Below are 18,892 nucleotides of genomic sequence, written 5' to 3'. Positions count from 1 at the left end.
GCTTTTGGATTCCCTTGAAGCACCCTTAAAAAGTGGGTATTAGTTTGCCATTGAACCTTGGTCTTACTGAAAAAAAAAACGTCTAAGAATCTTCTCTGAAAATGTCAAGTCATTTTTTACCGTAGTTAAAAATTTACAGCTGTTTATGTGCGTGGCAATAAATTCGGATTTGTCCTTTATATCATCTTTAAAACATGTTGAATGCTCGGAATCATTTTCTGTCACCCCGACTGGCGGTACTTTGGAACGGTTCACGACGGATGGGATTGAAGTGCCAAATTCCATTGGCTGTCTGAAAGCAGTTTGAATAGAAGAAGATGAACCACCACAGGAGCAAAAAATAAATAAAATTAGCTAAATTGAACAGTAGGGAAACAGTGGTGGGTGGACAGTACCATCTCTCACGCACTTTGGAGTACTCCCCATCCCCAGATTAAATGCACCGTAGAAAGAAAAAAATTGCCCCTCCTTAACAAGATTCCTGTGCACGCTAGTGGTTTACAATAAGAAAGCCTTTTTTTTAGAATTGTTAAACACAGAATAAAGACTGTTCAGTTTCAGTGATTTTAGTGACCATGTTGAAGAAATAAGTGACCAAATAGTGACTTAAAGTTGTAAAAAAGTGTCCAAAGAGACAAATAGTAGTTGTTCTGATGGCACACCAAATAAATGTTTGATGTTTTAAAGGCTGATTAAAAATAAATCGGTACGCGCCAAAAGACCTGTAATTCGTGATTCAATAAGTTTAAAAAGTTCATTAATTGTTGCTTTACAGTACTTTTATTAAAACTTCAAAGTTACAGCATTAGATCGTTACATTTCTCCAGTTCGAACGAAATCTCGAACCTTCCTCTTGATGGTGCCCATCAGCGCCCGCACAGTTAAAATGGACACGAGATCAGCGCATTTTTTTCCATTTTGCCCGCATTTGCTGGATGTCCTTCACTGCCCCGCCGCTTCGTCGAAGTCGCTGCTTTGAAATTGCCCAGTATTTTTCGATTGGTCGAAATTTCGGGCAATTCGGAGGATTCATTAGCTTGGGGACACAATCGATCTTGTTGGCAGCATACCACTTCAGAACCACTTTGGAGTAGTGGCAGCTGGCCAAATCGGCCCAAAAGATGACTTTTCCTCTATGTTTGCGGATGAACGGCAATACACACTTTTTCAGGCCTTCTTTGATGTAAACTTGGGATGCCATCGTCGAGGATGTGACGAATGGTTCCGTTTTCAGGCCACAACTGCAAATCGCTTGGCAAATCATGGCCTTCTTCGCGAACTTGTCGGCAAACACGAACTTGAATCTTCCCGGCACATCCCCACGTCCAGTCGTGATGTAAAACTTTTGATCGCGAAGCTGCTTAAAATCGAGTTTGACGTATGTTTTGTTATCGATCAAAGTGCAGCCCTTGTGTTTCGTAAGAACACGGTCGTACAAGAGCCTTGCACGCTTTTTGGCCACGGAATTCCGCTTCATGTGCCGGTTCGGATGTTTACTGGCTTTAAACGACTTGTATCCTGGCCTGGCAAGGATGTTCCGCACCGTTGTACCATAGAGATAACTCAAAGACTAATAGGTCCCGAAGAAACGAGCTCTACTTTTTGGCTCAGCTCTGGTACTATCTTCGGTCCCAAACTAATCGATTCACCCCTCGAAACATAGGAAAATCCAATAACCCCTCATTTTATCTGTCAAACTTTCATACACGGCAACCGCAAAATACTCAATAATGACTACAAAGTAAGCATTTTCCAGAGAGACTGAGACTACCCATTAAATGAGTAAAAAGATTACCCATTTATGACTATTTGTTACTCGCAAATGAATACCTACTGCTTATTTTTGTAGTTGTAATTACTCATAAAGGGCGAACACGAAATTATTGCGACACATTCAACACACATTGCACACTTTCTCATTGATGTGTATTGTGTACATGCTGTCAAACTCGAAGTCGTGTTTTTCGATTCAACGAAAATGGAGGTGAACCAACGCGAGTTGAGAAAACAAATTCTTTCCAAACACCTGGAATTTCCTGACCTGTCGCACCGGCAGTTGGGAAAAATGTTAAACATTCACCATTCAACCGTCTCCAGAGTGTTGAAGCGGTTCCAGGAGCGGTTGACGTTGGACCACGGCAAAGGAGCTGGAAGAAAACCGGGACCGGAGACCAAAAAGACGGAGGGAAAGGTGAAGCGGATGATTAAAGCAAATCCCAATGTCTCAAGCCGTGATTTGGCTAAAAAGATCGGCATGTCGCAGAGCTACGTCCAAAATGCAAAGAAGAGAGCTGGACTACATACATACAAGGTACAGAACTTCCCAAACCGCGATGAGCGGCAACAATCGACGGCTAAAACTCGGGCACGGAAGTTCTACGAGAAGATGCTGACAAAATATGGCTGCTGTGTGATGGACGACGAAACGTATATAAAAGCCGATTTTAAGCAAATTCCGAGGTTGAAGTTTTTCACCGGCAAGAGCAAGTTCAATGTGGACGACAAATTTAAGAAGAAGAAAATGTCAAAGTTCGCCTCCAAATATCTCATTTGGCAGGCCATCTGCTCTTGCGGACTGAGAAGTGAGCCTTTCGTGACAAAGGGCACAGTAAATGGCGAGATCTACAAATCTGAGTGCCTCGAGAAGCACCTTTTGCCGTTCTTGCCGAGGGGGACGACTCTATCTACGATGCAGAAAAAAATGTGTTTTGTTGTGGCTAGCTGCATGCACGCTGAGTAGAAAGAAGGAAGATTTATGTCGATTTTGAAGATTTCCTGCAAAAATATGAAGCACGATGCAAGTAGATGCGAGAAATGAAAGATGATTTTTCGAAGATTGATTCGCTAGTGTGAGATTTGTTGTGCATCTAGAATTGAGATTTAGATGTGTCGCCCCCCTCGGTTCTTGCAGCAGCACGACAAAGCTCCGCTATTTTGGCCAGATTTGGCATCATGCCACTATTCTAAAAGTGTCCTGGAGTGGTATGAGGCCAATTCTGTCCATTTTGTTCCAAAGGACAAGAATCCGCCAAACTGTCCGGTGCTGCGCCCGGTGGAGCAGTACTGTGCAATAATGAAGCGGGAACTTCGGAAGAGCAAGAAGACAGTCAAAGACGAGAAGGACATGTTAAGAAAATGGAAAGAAAAAAACTGAGAAACTGGTACCGGATGATACTGTAAAGACTTTGATGGAGGGCATCAAGCGAAAATGCGTTCAATTTTACACTCAAGGCTCCATCGATTAACTTTTCTTTTGATTTTTGAAGTAAATATATGTATAGAACTACCCTAAAATTTTGGTTTGATTCTAAACATTATAAGAAAATTGGCATGACATTTTCGGTGTCGCAATAATTTCGCGTTCGCCCTTTAAATGGGTAAAATTTTACTCATTTAATGGGTGGTTCCAGTTTCCCTCGAAAATGCTTACTTTGTAGTGATTATTGAGTATTTTGCGGTTACCGTGTAGCGAATCAAAACAAACATTGTGTAGTATTGGAATTTTTACTAGAATGGGTTACGTCAATCGATTTGCCTGGAACCAATAGGCTAGTCAAGTAACGAGCCAATTTAAAATCGTTAGTTTCGTATTGATTGTTGGTTGTACCTTCTGGCCACATCTCGAACCGAAAGACCGGGGTTCGCTTTAACGCATTTCAATACCTTGCTGCGCAGCTGACGATCCCTGGTTCCAGTTTTTTCGTAAGTCCGCTGATTCCTTTCCACACTCAGGGTTTCCTTGTAGGTTTTGAACACTCGAAAAACTGTGGTTTTGGCATCTTCAGCACTTTACCGAGCTTGGAATCGGACCACTCCGGATTTTCCAAGTGTTTGTGCACAATATTTTTTCTTCTTCCGAGTTCCATTTGACGTAATTTCTGAACGCGATCGACTACTTTGATCAAACTTGCATCAGTTGTTCTCTATAGAAGTGTAAACAAACCACTCTCAAAGATTTTCGATTCCCAACACTAGAGGCGTGCTAGCCTTTAAGGCTCTTAGTGATGTGTGCCCCTAGATATCGCATCTTGGATGTCACTGGTTATGTGTACTTTACAAACTGATGCTGCAAATCTGGGGCCCGATTATCAATATCTTGAGGGAATCTGAAAAAGTACCTTTGACTTGGCCTGATTTATTTCCAGTCCTATAGATGCTAGGAGAGGTTCCAGCAATTCAATAATCTTTTCAATATCTTCAGTTGATTTGCAAATAAACAGCTGGTCATCCGCGTACGCCAGTATAAACGGGAACGCAATCCGTCCAATCTCGTCCGGAACGTGGAATTCTTTCAACGTGGATAAAACATGGTGCAACATAATATAGACTGTTCCAGAAAGTATAAGCACACTTTCAAAATAACAAAAAAGTCATGTTTTTTTAAGTTTTAATAATTTTATTTGGCAAATCATATTTGTATTTGTATTTCAAATGATATTTTACTCTCGTTTAATCAACATATTTAATCATAGCCAAGACTCCTAACTTTTCCTCGAACATGACCCATTAGCTTCTTGGCCAATCTTTTTTGAATTTTTGGATGTCGTCCGGTGGTTTTATTAATTTTCGAAGCTTTGCTTTGGTTAAAGCCCAAAAAGACTCGATTGGCCGTGCCTCCGAGCAGTTCGGCGAATTTATGTCTTTCGGCACGAAACATACATTTTGACTTTTGTACCATTCTAAAGTGTCCTTTGCGTAATGACAGGACGCCAAATCAGGCCAAAATACTACTTGACCTTCGTGCTGCCTGATCATCGGCAACAATCGCTTCTGGAGACATTCCTTAACGTATTTCTGAGTGTTCATCGTCTCCGTTGTGATGTACGGACTAGATGTTTTACCACACTCGCATATTGCCTGCCAAACCATAACCTTCTTACCGAATTTTTCGGTAAAAATTGCCTTCTCCGTTTCGGGGATGTCCTTGGCTTCGCTTACAGTATAGAATTGTGGTCCGGGAAGCGTTTTGTAATCTAGTTTCACGTACGTTTCGTCGTCCATTATTATACACCCAGAATTTCGACACAATAATGAATCGTAGAGTTTGCGGGCCCTTGGTTTCACGGACGCGGCCTGTTTTGGGTTCCTTTTGGGTTTTTTCTGCTTCCGGTATGTTTTTAGCCCAAGTCTTTCTTTGGCACGCATGACGTTACTCGACGAGGTCCCTAGTTTTTTCGCAACATCCCGAATGGATGTCGCTGGATTTCGTTTGTAGGCATCCCTGATCTTTTTATCGATATCCGGACTTACAGGACCGGATTTCCGGCCACTCTTCGGCGCATCTTCAAACGTACACTGTTCTCTATATTTTTTAATCGCAGTTCATATCGCTCCGACGCTTACACCCTCTTGCTTGGCCAATTTTCTTTAGGAGAGTCCGCTCACAGTGCACCATTTGTGCACGATACTTTTTCGTTGTTCCGGAGTAAGACCACGCATTTTGACAGGAAACACAAAACTGAGCACTTTTTTGATGCTATGTCATTCAGAAATGAGCAAACAAAAGGACGTAGCCAAAACATGTTGAAATATTTCATTATATTCAAAGTGACCGTTAGAATAAGGTGTGCTTATACTTTCTTGAACAGTCTATAATGAATAAAACTGGGCTGATTGGGCATCCTTGTTTTATTCCTCGGTTTTTCCAAATTGAATGAGTACGGTTTACAAACAACTGAATGGAAGTAAGCTCATTGATGCAGGCTTCTATGATTCGATTTATCAGCGCATCCAATACATTCATGGACTTCAGAATCGTGAGATGTTTTGAGATGTCAATCCTGTTAAAATCTTGTCGGAGATCCAGTGATACCAAGATCAGGCATGGAAAATCATTTGCATTCATTTCGTGCGTACATTTACATTCATTTGCCTCTAACTTTTTTCATCAACAGCATTCCGCAAAATGATGTTTATAAATTTTGTAGGTTTTGTTATTAGCTACAACTTTTATTAACAAACCAAATCCGTATCTCTGATGTATGACGAACCAGAGCGAACAGAAGCCATTCACTGAAAAACAGTAACAAGTTCTGCCCGCTCTAGTTCGTGATGCATAAGAGATACAGATTCAAGTTATGAGCAAAAGTTATAGTTAATAACAAAACCTACAAAAGCTCTATACATCATTTTGCGGTATGCTGTTGATGAAAAAAGTTAGAGGCAAATGAATGTAAATGAATGTAAATGATTTTCCATGCCTGACCAAGATGGTTGGTTTTCCCTTACGCACGTCAATCCTGCGTAGAACGAAGATTTGGTCGCAAGCGCTGCGCTTCTGCTAGAACGCCATCTAGTATTGTGGCAATGGCGGAAGCTGTTCCAGTCTGCTAAGTAAAATGCTCACGCATCGGTAATCACTGGGCGATTGAGCGTTGTGGATTTTGGGAATCGGGATTTGAAGAGTATTCATCCATTTTTTAGGAACAGCAATGGTTCCGAATATGGTGTTGATTAAATCCACCAGGATGTCCATAAGGGGCCTCCCTTAGCTCAGTCGGTAAAGGCGCAGCTACAAAGCACGACCATGCTGGAGGTGGCTGGGTTCGATTCCCGGTCCGGTCTAGGAATTTTTCGGGTTGGAAAATGTCTCGACTTCCCTGGGCATAGAAGTATGATTGAAATTGCCACACAATTATACCAATGCAAAAATGGTACAGGTATCGAAAGCTCTCAATTAATAACTGCGGAAGTGCATCTAGAACACTAAGTTGAGAGCAAGCAATAAGCTAATATGCGATATGCAATAAGCTTGAAATTCGAAGAAGAAGAAGAAGAAGAAGAAGAATGTCCATCAATTCCTCGGATCCATGCTTCAGTAGTTCACCTAGAATCCCGTCCTCCATTCTGGTAGGCTCGGGCCCTGGGAACGATTTTCTGTTTCCTCAATCAGCTCAATATCCTGTTCTGTTGATTGTTTTCGGATTTTAAGCTCCCATTCTCTAACGTGGTTGAATTTACGTTGTTTGCTGTTCAGTTTCCGTCGATGTGCTTTCTGAAATCGTAAGCTTTTTGTCATCTTGTTTATTCCATTATCCAAAAATTGTTGAACTTTTTCTTCGATATGTTACTCGAATGCCTCCCGCTTCTCCTTTCGTGCTTTTTCACATTCTCTCCTTAGAGTGCTTTTGGATCAATCCATCAGGAGTTGTTGATGGACCTCAACGTACACACTAAGAAATAACTAATTTTACAAGTGACGGAATCCATTTTTGACATAAAAGATGAGACGTAAACAAACATGTCATGTAATATTAGGTGCTCCGAGACTGAAAAGTTCGTTGCTCGATGAAAAGTACGTTTGATTAAGCTATATTTCGCGCCTGTTAGGCCGTTTGCAATGCTGTTGTAGTTTATAAGATCTGTTTCAATTTGAAACTAGAACAGAAACGCACCTCTCGCAATGCTGAGTTGCAGTTTCATAATTCGAGCACTATATTTAGCACCAGATTTGCAACTGCTCGACTATTCTGTTTTATTTCTGAGCGAGTTTGAAGCACGAATGGAACTCTGTTTCAAATTTCTTTGGATGTGTTTAAAGATGTTTCGAAGCGCTTCACAAACAAAACACGTATAACTTCATAGAGAACAGTAAAGTTTATGGAACTTGATGATTACAAACATCTTTTAGAACTGTGCGTTGCGCTGATCGTGTTGCAGTTTTATTTTTGATAGTTTAAAATTATTGAATTGTCGAGTAATTTAAAACAATTTTGAAACTCAGCATTGCGAACGGCCTAATTATGAATAAAACTCGGCTGATTGAGCATCCTTGTTTTATTCCTCGGTTTTTCCAAATTGACGGAGTTCGTTTTAGTAGTAGTAGTAGTAGTAGTAGTAAAATTATGTTTATTTTTGTTGATTATGGTAGTTCATTGATTTATCATTTCAATTGATTAGCCAACCTGGCTCTTCATCTTTGTTTAATTTGATATCCTAATTTAATATTTGCTTTTGGGGATGTGTTTTAGTTGAATTGAAAAAAGTGATTACCTACCTAACTACGAGTATAACTTAACCTAACGTGCTAGATCACGTATGATCTGATGATATGATCTCAGACAGGTGTCGCTGAACCTTTCCAGGATGAATACTCTCCGTGCTTCTAATGTCTGAATTTCAGCCAGGAAGTGGATCTCAGAATTTCTAATCCGCAAGGGGCCAGTTTAGGACCATCCTAAGGATCTTGTTCTGGATCATTTGGAGTTTCAGGTGATGGCATTTTGCGCAGCTCTCCCAGATTGGCATACCGTACTCGATTACAGGAAGGATGATTTGTTTGTAGACAGCAAACTTATTTTTCAGGGACAGGGTTGACTTCCTGTTGATAAGTGGATACAACGATCTTACCAAGATGTTGCACTTGGTTTTTGTTTTGTCAACGTGCTCCCTGAAAAGAAGCTTGCTGTCTAGTGTTAGCCCGAGGTACACGACCTCTTTGGACCATTCCACCACTGTGCCGTTCAGGCAGATCTTGTTATTCTCCGACGGAACAAGTCTGGAAGATTTAGAGTGTAGAAAGATAATTACCTGGGTCTTTGCCGCGTTGATACGGATCTTCCAGCTGTTGAAGTATTCAGACAGGACGTCCAGGCTTCTCTGAAGTTTGGCAGTCAGAGCTCCGATGACCCTACCCTTGTAGACGATGGATGTGTCATCTGCGAACAGAGACAACGATCCACCATGAGGGAGAGCCGGCATATCGGAGGTGAACAGGTTGAATAGGATGGGGCCAGGGATGCTTCCTTGTGGAACCCCGGCACCGATGTTGAAAGCATCCGATGTGATGCCATTCAGAGAGACTCAGAACGTCCTGTCTGATAGATAGTTGTTTATTATCTTCACTAGGAAAATTGGAAGACCGTACTGCTGCAATTTGAACACCAGGCCATCATGCCAGACATTGTCAAATGCTTTTTCAACGTCCAACAACGCCATGGCAGATGTTTTCGAAACAGACTTGTTCCGTCTGAGAATGTTTGTTACTCGAGTCAGCTGGTGGACGGTCGAACGACCTTTCCGAAAACCAAACTGTTCCTCGAGTAACAAGTTGTTTTCATCGGCAGATGTTAGGAGCCGGTGGTACACTGCTTTTTCGAACAGTTTTGATAATCCCGAGAGAAGGCTGATTGGTCGATAATTTGAAGGAGAGGACGGATCCTTCCCAGGTTTTCGGATTGGTATGACTTTAGCTGACTTCCAACACGAGGGGAAGTAGTCAAGTCTGAGACACTGATTAAAAATCAGTGCCAGATGGTTGTAGAATCTGGAACTCAAGTGTTTGATTAGATCGACACAAAAAGGTTACACTGTGACACAAAAAGGTTACATTTATTTTTTCTACTTGTCAACAGATAAAATAGTTACCCTAATGACAATTTTCTATATCTAAACATCAAAACTGCTTCAAACACAAAATTAACGCAAACATCTCTTAAAGCTACGCTTATTTTTCTCGCGGGACACATTAAAATCAAACACATAATAACAACTATTGAAAACGCGGCACATACTCAACATTGGTTCGTGTATGCCATAGTTGGTCCTCGAACGCCGGTTGTTGAAGAACGCATGCAGCCGGAGGTCCCGTCGTTGAGTGTTGATGTCAAGAAGACTGAGAAGTGTGGAGCAGTCGACGTTCCCTTGCAGAAGATCTGCAACGAAACAAGCCTTCGCCACATTGCGCCTTCCTTCCAAGAGCTCCAGGTCGATGAGGTTACAGCGACTTTCATAGCTCGGCAAGTTACGCGGGTCGCGCCAACGAAGGTGTCGCAACGCAAAGCGAATAAATTTTCGCTGAACAGCTTCAATTCTATGGATGGCATTCTGATAGAATGGCGACCAAACAACGGCAGAGTATTCCAGTATAGGTCAAACCAGGGAACAGTATAAAGCCTTCAGGCAATACACGTCCTTGAAGCTTTTGGCGAAACGGAATAAAAATCCTAGCTGCGATGAAGCTTTAGATACAACATAAGCAATGTGATCCTTGAACGTTAATTTGCAATCGAGCATGACTCCCAAGTCCTTGACAGTCGATTCGCGTTTCAAGCTTATTCCTCTTAAGGTGTAATCGTGGAAATGCATCGCCCGTTTACGGCCAAAGGAGATGACCGAGCACTTGGACACATTTAAAGACATCCTGTTTATCCGGCACCAATCATCAAAGACTTCAAGTTCTTGGTGGAGGAAATGAGCGTCTTGAGGCCCTTTTATTACGTAGTAGAGCTTCATGTCGTCGGCGTACGAGAGTTTAAGGCATTTAAGGATCAAGTTCACGTCGTTCATATACAACAGGAAAAGCAATGGCCCCAGGTGGCTGCCCTGAGGAACACCAGATGTAACAATGAAGGGTGGAGAAGCGTAGTCACCGATCTTAACAGACATAGATCTGCCAGTCAGATAGGAGCGAAGCCAGGTAAGTAGACTCCCATGAACACCCATTTTGTCATATTTAGAGATGGTAATTTCATGGTTCACTCTATCGAAAGCTGCAGAGAGGTCGGTGTATATGGCGTCAACTTGATGGCCACGTTCAATCTCACGAATAATGAACGATGTAAAAACAGTTAGATTAGTCGTCGTCGAGCGCTTAGGCATGAAGCCGTGTTGATCCTGAGAAATACTGTACGAGCAGTCTTGAACCAACTTTTCCAGGACAATTAGCTCGAATAGTTTGGAGATAGCACTAAATGCAGCTATTCCGCGGTAATTGGCGACAGTCTGCTTGCATCCTTTTTTGTGAACAGGGAAAACAAACGAATCCTTCCAACATTCTGGAAAAACTCCGGAGGTCATTGACAAGTTGAAGACCTTAGCTAAGGGCTCTGAAAGAGTGTCTAAGCAACGTTTCAGTACTAATGAGGGAATGCCATCTGGACCAGATCCTGTTGATGTTTTCATCTGTTTCCCGGCTGAAATCATCATGTCGCTGTGGATGGTGAATGGAGAACCAAACACTGACGTACGAGGGACATTACTCGTGGCAGCAGCAATTTCCTGAGCATCAAGAACTTCGTCTGAAAAAACGCTGCTGAATTGTGTGCGAAACATATTGGCGATATCTGCGACGGAGTTGGCATCAGTAACGCCATCAGTCATATTGGACGGCAATCCCGTTTCTTTCCGTTGCTCGTTCACATATCGCCAGAATTCCTTAGGATTAGCTTTGAGACGACTCTGCAAGTGAGACTGATGTGCGTTGTACAGGCTTGCATTGAGATCTCTGTACTCGTTGTACTCGTACATTGAGATCAGATTAGTCACATTTTATGACGTAACTTCATTTTGACTTGATATCTAACTGCATATATTTCATGGTTACTTTTACATTGGGGTCGCTTCTTACAACTTTAGCTGCAGGACAACTTATACAGACAAAAATTAGCTGTATTACATCAGCGCACAGGTCTATAACAAACAACAAACTGAAAATTGAAGAAATTGTTGAAATACATGAGATCGAGTCAGTCTTTCGAACTTTAATTTTGTGCTAGAAACAGAATATAAACAAACCCATTAACAAACATAGGCCCATCCGAGTATTTTTCATATTTTTTTTCCATTTCAATATGACTTGAGTAAGAGCCACCAGAATCCGAATCAAGAAAATACTCGTGCGCCATTCCACATCAAATAGCCGATAAAAATGCAATCATTCCTAACCTACATTTTTCCACTCAACTCGCAATATATTCATTCCACAATATTTTCATCGCAATCTTCTCTTCTCCCCCCCCCCCCCCCACACAGGGCCATCAGTTCACCGAAACGACGCACCAATAACCACAGTTCCCCAACCGGTGGTCCATCATCGTCGTCGTCGTTGCTGGCAGCATCCGGGAATGTAAGCGCTGCCCCACGGACCCAGCAGCGATCGGCCCAGAATCGACGCAAATCGCATTCGCCATCGACGACGACGGCAACGACGGCGGCGGCGGCGGCGGCGGCGGCGCCTACGACAGCAACGGCGAGTGAGATGGCACTTTCAACCAACGGCAATAGCAACAGCAAGCAGAATACGTTATGAATATGCATTCACCATTCTTCCGCTCTTCGACGCTCGTGGTGGCAACTTGACGCATCGACCGGCGGCCGCTACGATGCACCAGCCTTCAAACAACAACGGTGGTCGGATGGGCACGTGACTATGACGACATTTTACGACCGTGGGTGGCTGCCAGTGAAGACCCCAGAACAGATGCCACCTCGGAAGAATCGCATCACCATCACCATCATCCTGCTGCTTGTCGTCCCCACTGCTGAGGTCAAATCGTTGACGCTGTGGAGATGAAAGTTGGTAGGAAGTCGTTTCGATCCGGTGGGTCTCGGATTGGATGGAGTGGTGCTGGTTGGTGGTGTGTATGAAAATGGGCCATCATTACTCGAATATTTATATCTATTCTTAGGGAGATGTGTGCTGTGAATATTAAATTTTAGTAGCGCACTTGGTACAAAAAAAAAATGGCAGAAGGAAGTGGCACGATTCTAGGTGAGATGGGAGGAGGGAATGGGAAGAGGTCTATTACAACGTATTACATGGCTTGCTTGCCACATTTGAATTTTGGCTGATTGTGGTATTCATTGATGTGGTTTATAATAAATTGTGAACGATGCTTCGTAGCAATGCTAAATGTCGTTAAATATTAATCAATGGTACACCGATTACCAACACAGGTTTCATAATTTGTTGGAATGCTGTTCTAGATTGTAGGTGGCGACCAGTCACTGATTATTTATGCGCCAGAAAGTGGGGATAAAGGGCTACAATTTGTTAAAAATAATGTTTTACATATTTGGCATACCTACTGTTGTGAGCTCTCTATTGATGCTTGTGGTGTGGGTTGTGGTGGTAAAAGAAAAATACTTTCAGAACGGCCAATGATATCAACCCAAATTTGAGTTCAGTTTACTCATAAATCGTAAATTTGTCTCAAATGTTTTTCCAGGTTTTAAAGATTGGATTCCCTCAGTCTATGCCTCGACGGTAGAGTCAGTGATGTTTGCACGTTTCTTTTGCTTTCAAAACAGCATCAATGTTCCGGTAGAATATCTTTCCCAGCAGAACACCTTACCCATATAAACGCCAGTTACGTGCAAGGCCAGAACCTGGATCTACCGGTAGTAGAAAAGAAATACATCGATCAAGGAGGCATACAACATCGGTTTTCATAACATTGAAACCGTCTTCAGTGTAATAAATTCGTTCGACGTTCTCCGGTTCCGTTACGACGAAGTAAACAAAAAGTTTATGCCAAACAGTGGAAACTTGAATTCCTGAGTAACTTTCATCGTTCATGTTCTTGAGATATTCAACCGAATCCCGCTATTAGTTCATAATTAAACCTGTTTCCTTTGGGACATACTTGTTGGTCTAATCCAATGTACCACACACTTAATCTAGTTCGGTTAAATCTCCAACATCTGATTGGCTCGGCATTCATTTTTACTGGTACTTCTGCAATATATCTGTTTGTTAGAATGCAAGCAATACCATGCTGGAAGTTGCTGGGTTCGATTCCCGGTCCGGTCTAGGAATTTTTCGGGTTGGAAAATGTCTTCACTTTCCAAGGCATAGAATTTTATCGTACTTGCCACACAATATATACTAATGGAAAAATGGTACGGGCATCGAAAGCTCCCAATTAATAACTCTGAAAGTGCATCTAGATCACTAAGTTGAGAGCATGCAATAAGCAAGAAGAAGAAGAAGAATCGGTAGTCGAAATCTAGACAGTAAAAATTAAATGCACACCCCCAGGATGGAACCCACGATTTTCTACTCCGGCAGCAAAAACGGTCGCCACTAGACCATCAAGCCCCTTATATCGGAACAAACACCTGCGACAGCCTTAATTGTTATGGAATACATAGCTAAGTGTTTTTACATTGTTCCTGCCTTGGCAATTCAGAATTTTAAGCAGGTTTTCTATACCTGCGTGTCAGCATAACAACTGTCATTTTTAAACTAAAAACTAAAACTAAATCGTATCTACTTAATTGTTGCAATGGAGGATTGCAACGATTTTTGCCAGAAATTATTGATTATTTTGTTAAACATTTGTTCTAAAGTCTCAACAATAAATGTACCTCGGTAGTACTGTACCAGCTGGGCAACTTCAAAAGTGCTTTTTTCCTGGTAGGGCAACAGCTAAACCAAATTGGCAGAAGATTATTTGTTAGGCAAAGTTTGGATTTCTTGTTTATAAAAGGGATACAAACATTTTATATATTTGTTAAATTTGGCTTGAATGAAGGCATGTAAAAGTTAAAAGATATTTCACTTGGTTTGACCAGGAAATTGGAACTCCGTTCATAGTGACTATGTGACTACTACTAGGTTTCAAAAAGGAAGCTCTAGGCTTATGTGGAAATAGTATAAGTTGAGTTTTGGAAGTGTTGGGAGACATATATGTTTGGAAACCCTGCGGCAAATCAGGGAGGTCGAAAGTGAAAATGTTATACAATATAGGCCCAAGAATGCTACCCTCAGGAACTCCAGCCCTAACAGGTAGAGCAACTCCAGTTGAGCAGCCTTCAGATTTGTTTGAACAAATTAAAATGGTAACTCTTAAGAGTTGATGAGTAGTTGAATGCCCATGGCGAAACCCAAACTGCTCATCTGCAAAAATTGAGTTCGTATTGATGTGAAGCATCATTCTATTCAAAATAATGTTTTCAAAAAGTTTACTTATTGAAGAAAGCAAACTTATTGGATGGTAGCTAAAAGCTTCAGCTGGATTTTTATCCGGCTTCAAAATTGGAGCAACTTTGGCATGTTTTCCATTTATTAGGAAAGTAAACCAAATGAAGACATCTATTAAATAATTTTACGATGAAAGACAATGTACTCTATGGGAGTTTTTTGATGAGGATATGGAAAATTCCATCATCACCTGGAGCTTTCATATTTGGATTTTTTTTAGTTATACGAATTCCCTCCTAGGGATCTCCCTTAGCTCAGTCGGTAAAGGCGCAGCTACAAAGCAAGACCATGCTGGAAGTGGCTGGGTTCGATTCCCGGTCCGATCTAGGAATTTCTTGACTTCCTTAGGCATAGAGTATGATTGTACAATTATACTAATGCAAAAATGGTTTCAGGCATCGAAACTGTCAATTAATAACTGTGGAAGTGCATCTAGAACACTTAGTTGAGAGCACACAATTAGCTAATATACGATAAGCAATAAGCTTGAAAGCTTGAAGAATAAGAAGATGATCTTAATTCAACCAGATCAGTACCCCAGGAATCTTCAAAAAAATCTTCCCGCGATGAAATGTTCAGATAACCCCGAGCAACCTGATTCTTGATATTGCCTCCTACGGACATTTTTCATATGGATCAAGAGCTGAAGATCATCGTCTATTATAATTGAATCGAATTTAACGTCGCATTTTAGTACTGATGCAGCTCTTGCTTCAACTATAGAAGTAGTCAGAGATTCAAGAGCATAATTAATTTCATCTTTGGTTTGCAAATGAATGTTTGGATCGAAGTTATCTTCCATAAATGTTCGATATTGCTCCCAATCAGCTCTATGGTAATTTCAAGTAGAGCTGTTGGGATTAGAAATTATTTCTTGGGATATTTCAAAAGTTACTGGAAGGTGATCAGAACCGAAGTCAGCATGGGTAACCAATTGGCTACAAAGTTGACATGAATCGGTTAAGACCAAATCTATAGTTGAGGGATTTCTTGCTGAAGGAAAGCATGGTGGGCCTGGATACTGAATTGTGTAATAACGTGCAGGATAATCATCACACAGAATACTACCATTGAAATTTATTTCAGCATTATTCCATGAGCGGTGTTTTGCAATATAATCACCAATAATGAAGAATTTAGACATATGACTGGTAAATTTCTTAAGGTCAGCCTTGAGAAAATTCATTTGATGGCCTCCGCATTGAAATGGCAAATAGGCAGCTATAAAAGTAAGTTGTCCAAATTTTGTTTGGACAGAAACTCTCAATGTTTCAAAAACTTTGGTTTCTAACAAAGAAAGGATGTTTGATTCTTCTATTAAAAATGATGAACAGGCATTCAGTTTTGGTGTAGTAAGTAAAAAATGTGGTACTTGAAAAGACGTTTGAATCCGTCCAAGGTTTCAGCCAATACACCGCATTCACCCCCACGACCAATTTGAAGTGAAAACATAAATTGAACGAAGCTCAAAAGTTCCTTGCTAAGAGCATGGCAATCGGAAGTGATTGAATCAATAGGGGAAACCTTTTCCTTTTCGGCACTAAGCCGGGAATGTTTAGTTGAATTTTGCCTATATGATGAATCATTCTCATCATCCGTAAGCATATCAAATTGATTGTTAAATTGAATTTAATCAGAAAGGGGATCAAGCGTTTGACCTTTTTCTATTGCACTTAGGCGCCATGGCGGTAGAACCAAGATTCTCTAAATCGATTTCCAAACAGATTACTGTAAGAATCCGAAGGATCAAAGAAGAATTTTCCAAGTCGATGGCCAAGCAGGATTACCTTGGGTAGGGTTCAAACAAGGATTGAAGAGGAATTAGAGTCAAACAAGGTTGAAATTTTACAGGTTGAGCACTGAAAAGTGCTGTTTAAATTTGTTGTATCTTTAGGGACCTAGAAGCAGGGTTGCTTCCACTCAATTGCTATAATTTTTTTCGGAATTATTAAATCATTAGATGATATGTTGTACTTGCAAATAACAAGAAGACGGTGTAAGGTGTGTGTTTGACTCATAAAACTTGTCAATTTCGCTTTCAGAGCGTCATAATCAACGATCTTTTGATTCGTGAGCTTTCACAGAGTGAGCGCCAGATTGGCAGATTGGTAGACGAAAATTCTTGCAGTCTGCTATTTTCAACAGAAATTTCGTATTAGCATAAATAAAACGCTTTTCAACTGTATTTTAGTCTTTCCCGTTTATTTATGTCATCCAAGGGGTAATCAACTCTGCACATTGTGCCGAAACACATCGCGGCACACTGATCGGCACGTCGTGGCACACGATGGCAAGTATGCCACAAAATATAATATAAAACGGCATCACTGTTTTGTGTTGATATTTAACCAATCGTTGCCTGTTCACGAAGATGGATCTGCTCTCCTCCAAGGTTGAATTCTTTTAGGTTAATCTTCCTCTATCTAGTATAGGGGATGATAACGACTTTTGATGGATTAATACTTATGCCCTCTTTAATGCACGTCAAACTTTTCTCTTACTATTATGACTATGTCATCCGCATTGCTCACAACTTCCAGGCTTTGTAGAAGATCATCTACAACTAAAGACCACAGCTGTGGTGAGAGAACTCCTCCTTGAGGACAACCTTTCGTTGCCTTTACTGTTATAGATGAGCTACCCAGCCCAGAAGTGATTTCCCTTTTTGCAAGCATAGTCTGAATCCAGTTGACGATGCGCCTATCGAAGTTCCTTGCCTTCATGGCGTAAACCATATAGGAATAGGATGCGTTATCAAAAGCTCCTTCCATATCCAAGAAAGAGCAGAGTGCAATTTTTTTAACTGAAAGAGATTTTTCCAATTTTTGTTACTAAGGTATGGAGAGCAGTAACTGTTGACTTGACTTGAATTGATTCCAACACCTTTTCCATAGTCTTTAACAAAATTGATGATGATGAACTGAATGATTTTGGATGCGTTTTGCCGCACCTCCCATTTTTTGGTATGAATATAACTCTTACCAATCTCCATTTTGATGGAATATAATTTAACCTTATACTTGCCTTAGAAATCTTAGTTAGAGCCGGAATCAGCACTGCATCCACACCTGCTGATTTGAAGCTTGAGATTGCTTGAGCTTGAGCTTGATTAACCGCCCACGGTTGCTACTCTGTTATTGCCAGATCAGCTGTAATTACATAGAGAACCAATAGACGATGCTTGGGACTAGCAATCATCCTCAATGTGTAAAAACTGGTGATCTTAAATTAGGCAATACCAGCGCCGGCTGCGCCCGAACACAGGTCAAGAAAGGAGTGGGAAGGATTGTGTTGACATGACACTCGCTTTGATGGAAGCCGAGAACACCTCTGCACTTCCACGAGGAATCACTGGGATGTTGGATAAGAGGGTTGGGTTTGCAGCAGGGTTCGTTTTGGTAAACGATAAGCTGAATTGATGTCCTAACGATCATATAACGCGAAGGAGCTTGGGACTAAACCCACGGTCTTCTGCTCAGTAAGCAAAAACGTTTGCCACTAGGCAGACGAGCACCTTTTTAATCACCGAGTTGCTGTTATTACCATGTAGTCATATTAACAAATAAAACGATTGACGAATCTTGAATGTGGATGGGCTTGAGATTAGACTCATGATGTTCTGCTCAGTAAGCAAAAACGGTTGCTCTAAGGCCACCGAGCCCCTCATATCACATAATACCGTTGCTAAAATTTTTGTATCCATTCAAACGCGGAACCAACGACAACAACGAGTTTCGCAAAATACACGATACACAAGCGATTTTACCATAAATCTCTTTGATAGGTAAGGACCTGGGACCGCGTTTTTCTGCTCAGTAAGCAGGCCACTGTAACCGACGATCTTTCAAATCCGAAAACTAAAAACTTCATTAAGTTTCACTTTCACGCGACGTTCAATGACAGGGTCCTATCCAGGATTACATCTGAAAAATCCAAATCTGGCCAACGTCCACCCTAAACCTAAACCTGCTCTAATCCACCTGAAATGACTAACGAATGGAAGACTTTGACTACCCAGCCATGCAATAGTCTCATTCCGTGCTTTATGGCAACTTGATGATTCTATTGCACTCATCTTCTGGCACCACCCAGGGGAGACTTGGTCCTGTACCCAATGCTTAACTTATCTCCATTTCACTCAGCTACTCGCAATTTCTTGTGATATAGTGGGCGGAATATTATTATATG

The 18,892-nt window shown here is 41.3% G+C and overlaps 1 protein-coding gene across 1 annotated transcript in view; it reads left to right on the top strand.

The window, feature by feature from the left end:
- Positions 1 to 12,028, top strand: part of CngA (Cyclic nucleotide-gated ion channel subunit A) — a 243,301-nt gene extending 231,273 nt beyond the window's left edge. The window contains exon 12 of the mRNA XM_065224960.1: positions 11,752 to 12,028. Coding sequence (XP_065081032.1) covers positions 11,752 to 12,028 — 277 coding nt within the window. The remainder of the gene's footprint in view (positions 1 to 11,751) is intronic.
- The last annotated feature ends 6,864 nt before the right edge of the window (positions 12,029 to 18,892 follow it).

This window comes from Ochlerotatus camptorhynchus, unplaced genomic scaffold (assembly GCF_037179485.1).
Source record: "Ochlerotatus camptorhynchus isolate MF236.1 unplaced genomic scaffold, CSIRO-AGI_Acam_v1.1 ptg000220l, whole genome shotgun sequence".
Taxonomy (NCBI): Eukaryota; Metazoa; Arthropoda; class Insecta; order Diptera; family Culicidae; genus Ochlerotatus; species Ochlerotatus camptorhynchus.
This window is presented reverse-complemented; position numbering and strand designations above follow the sequence as displayed.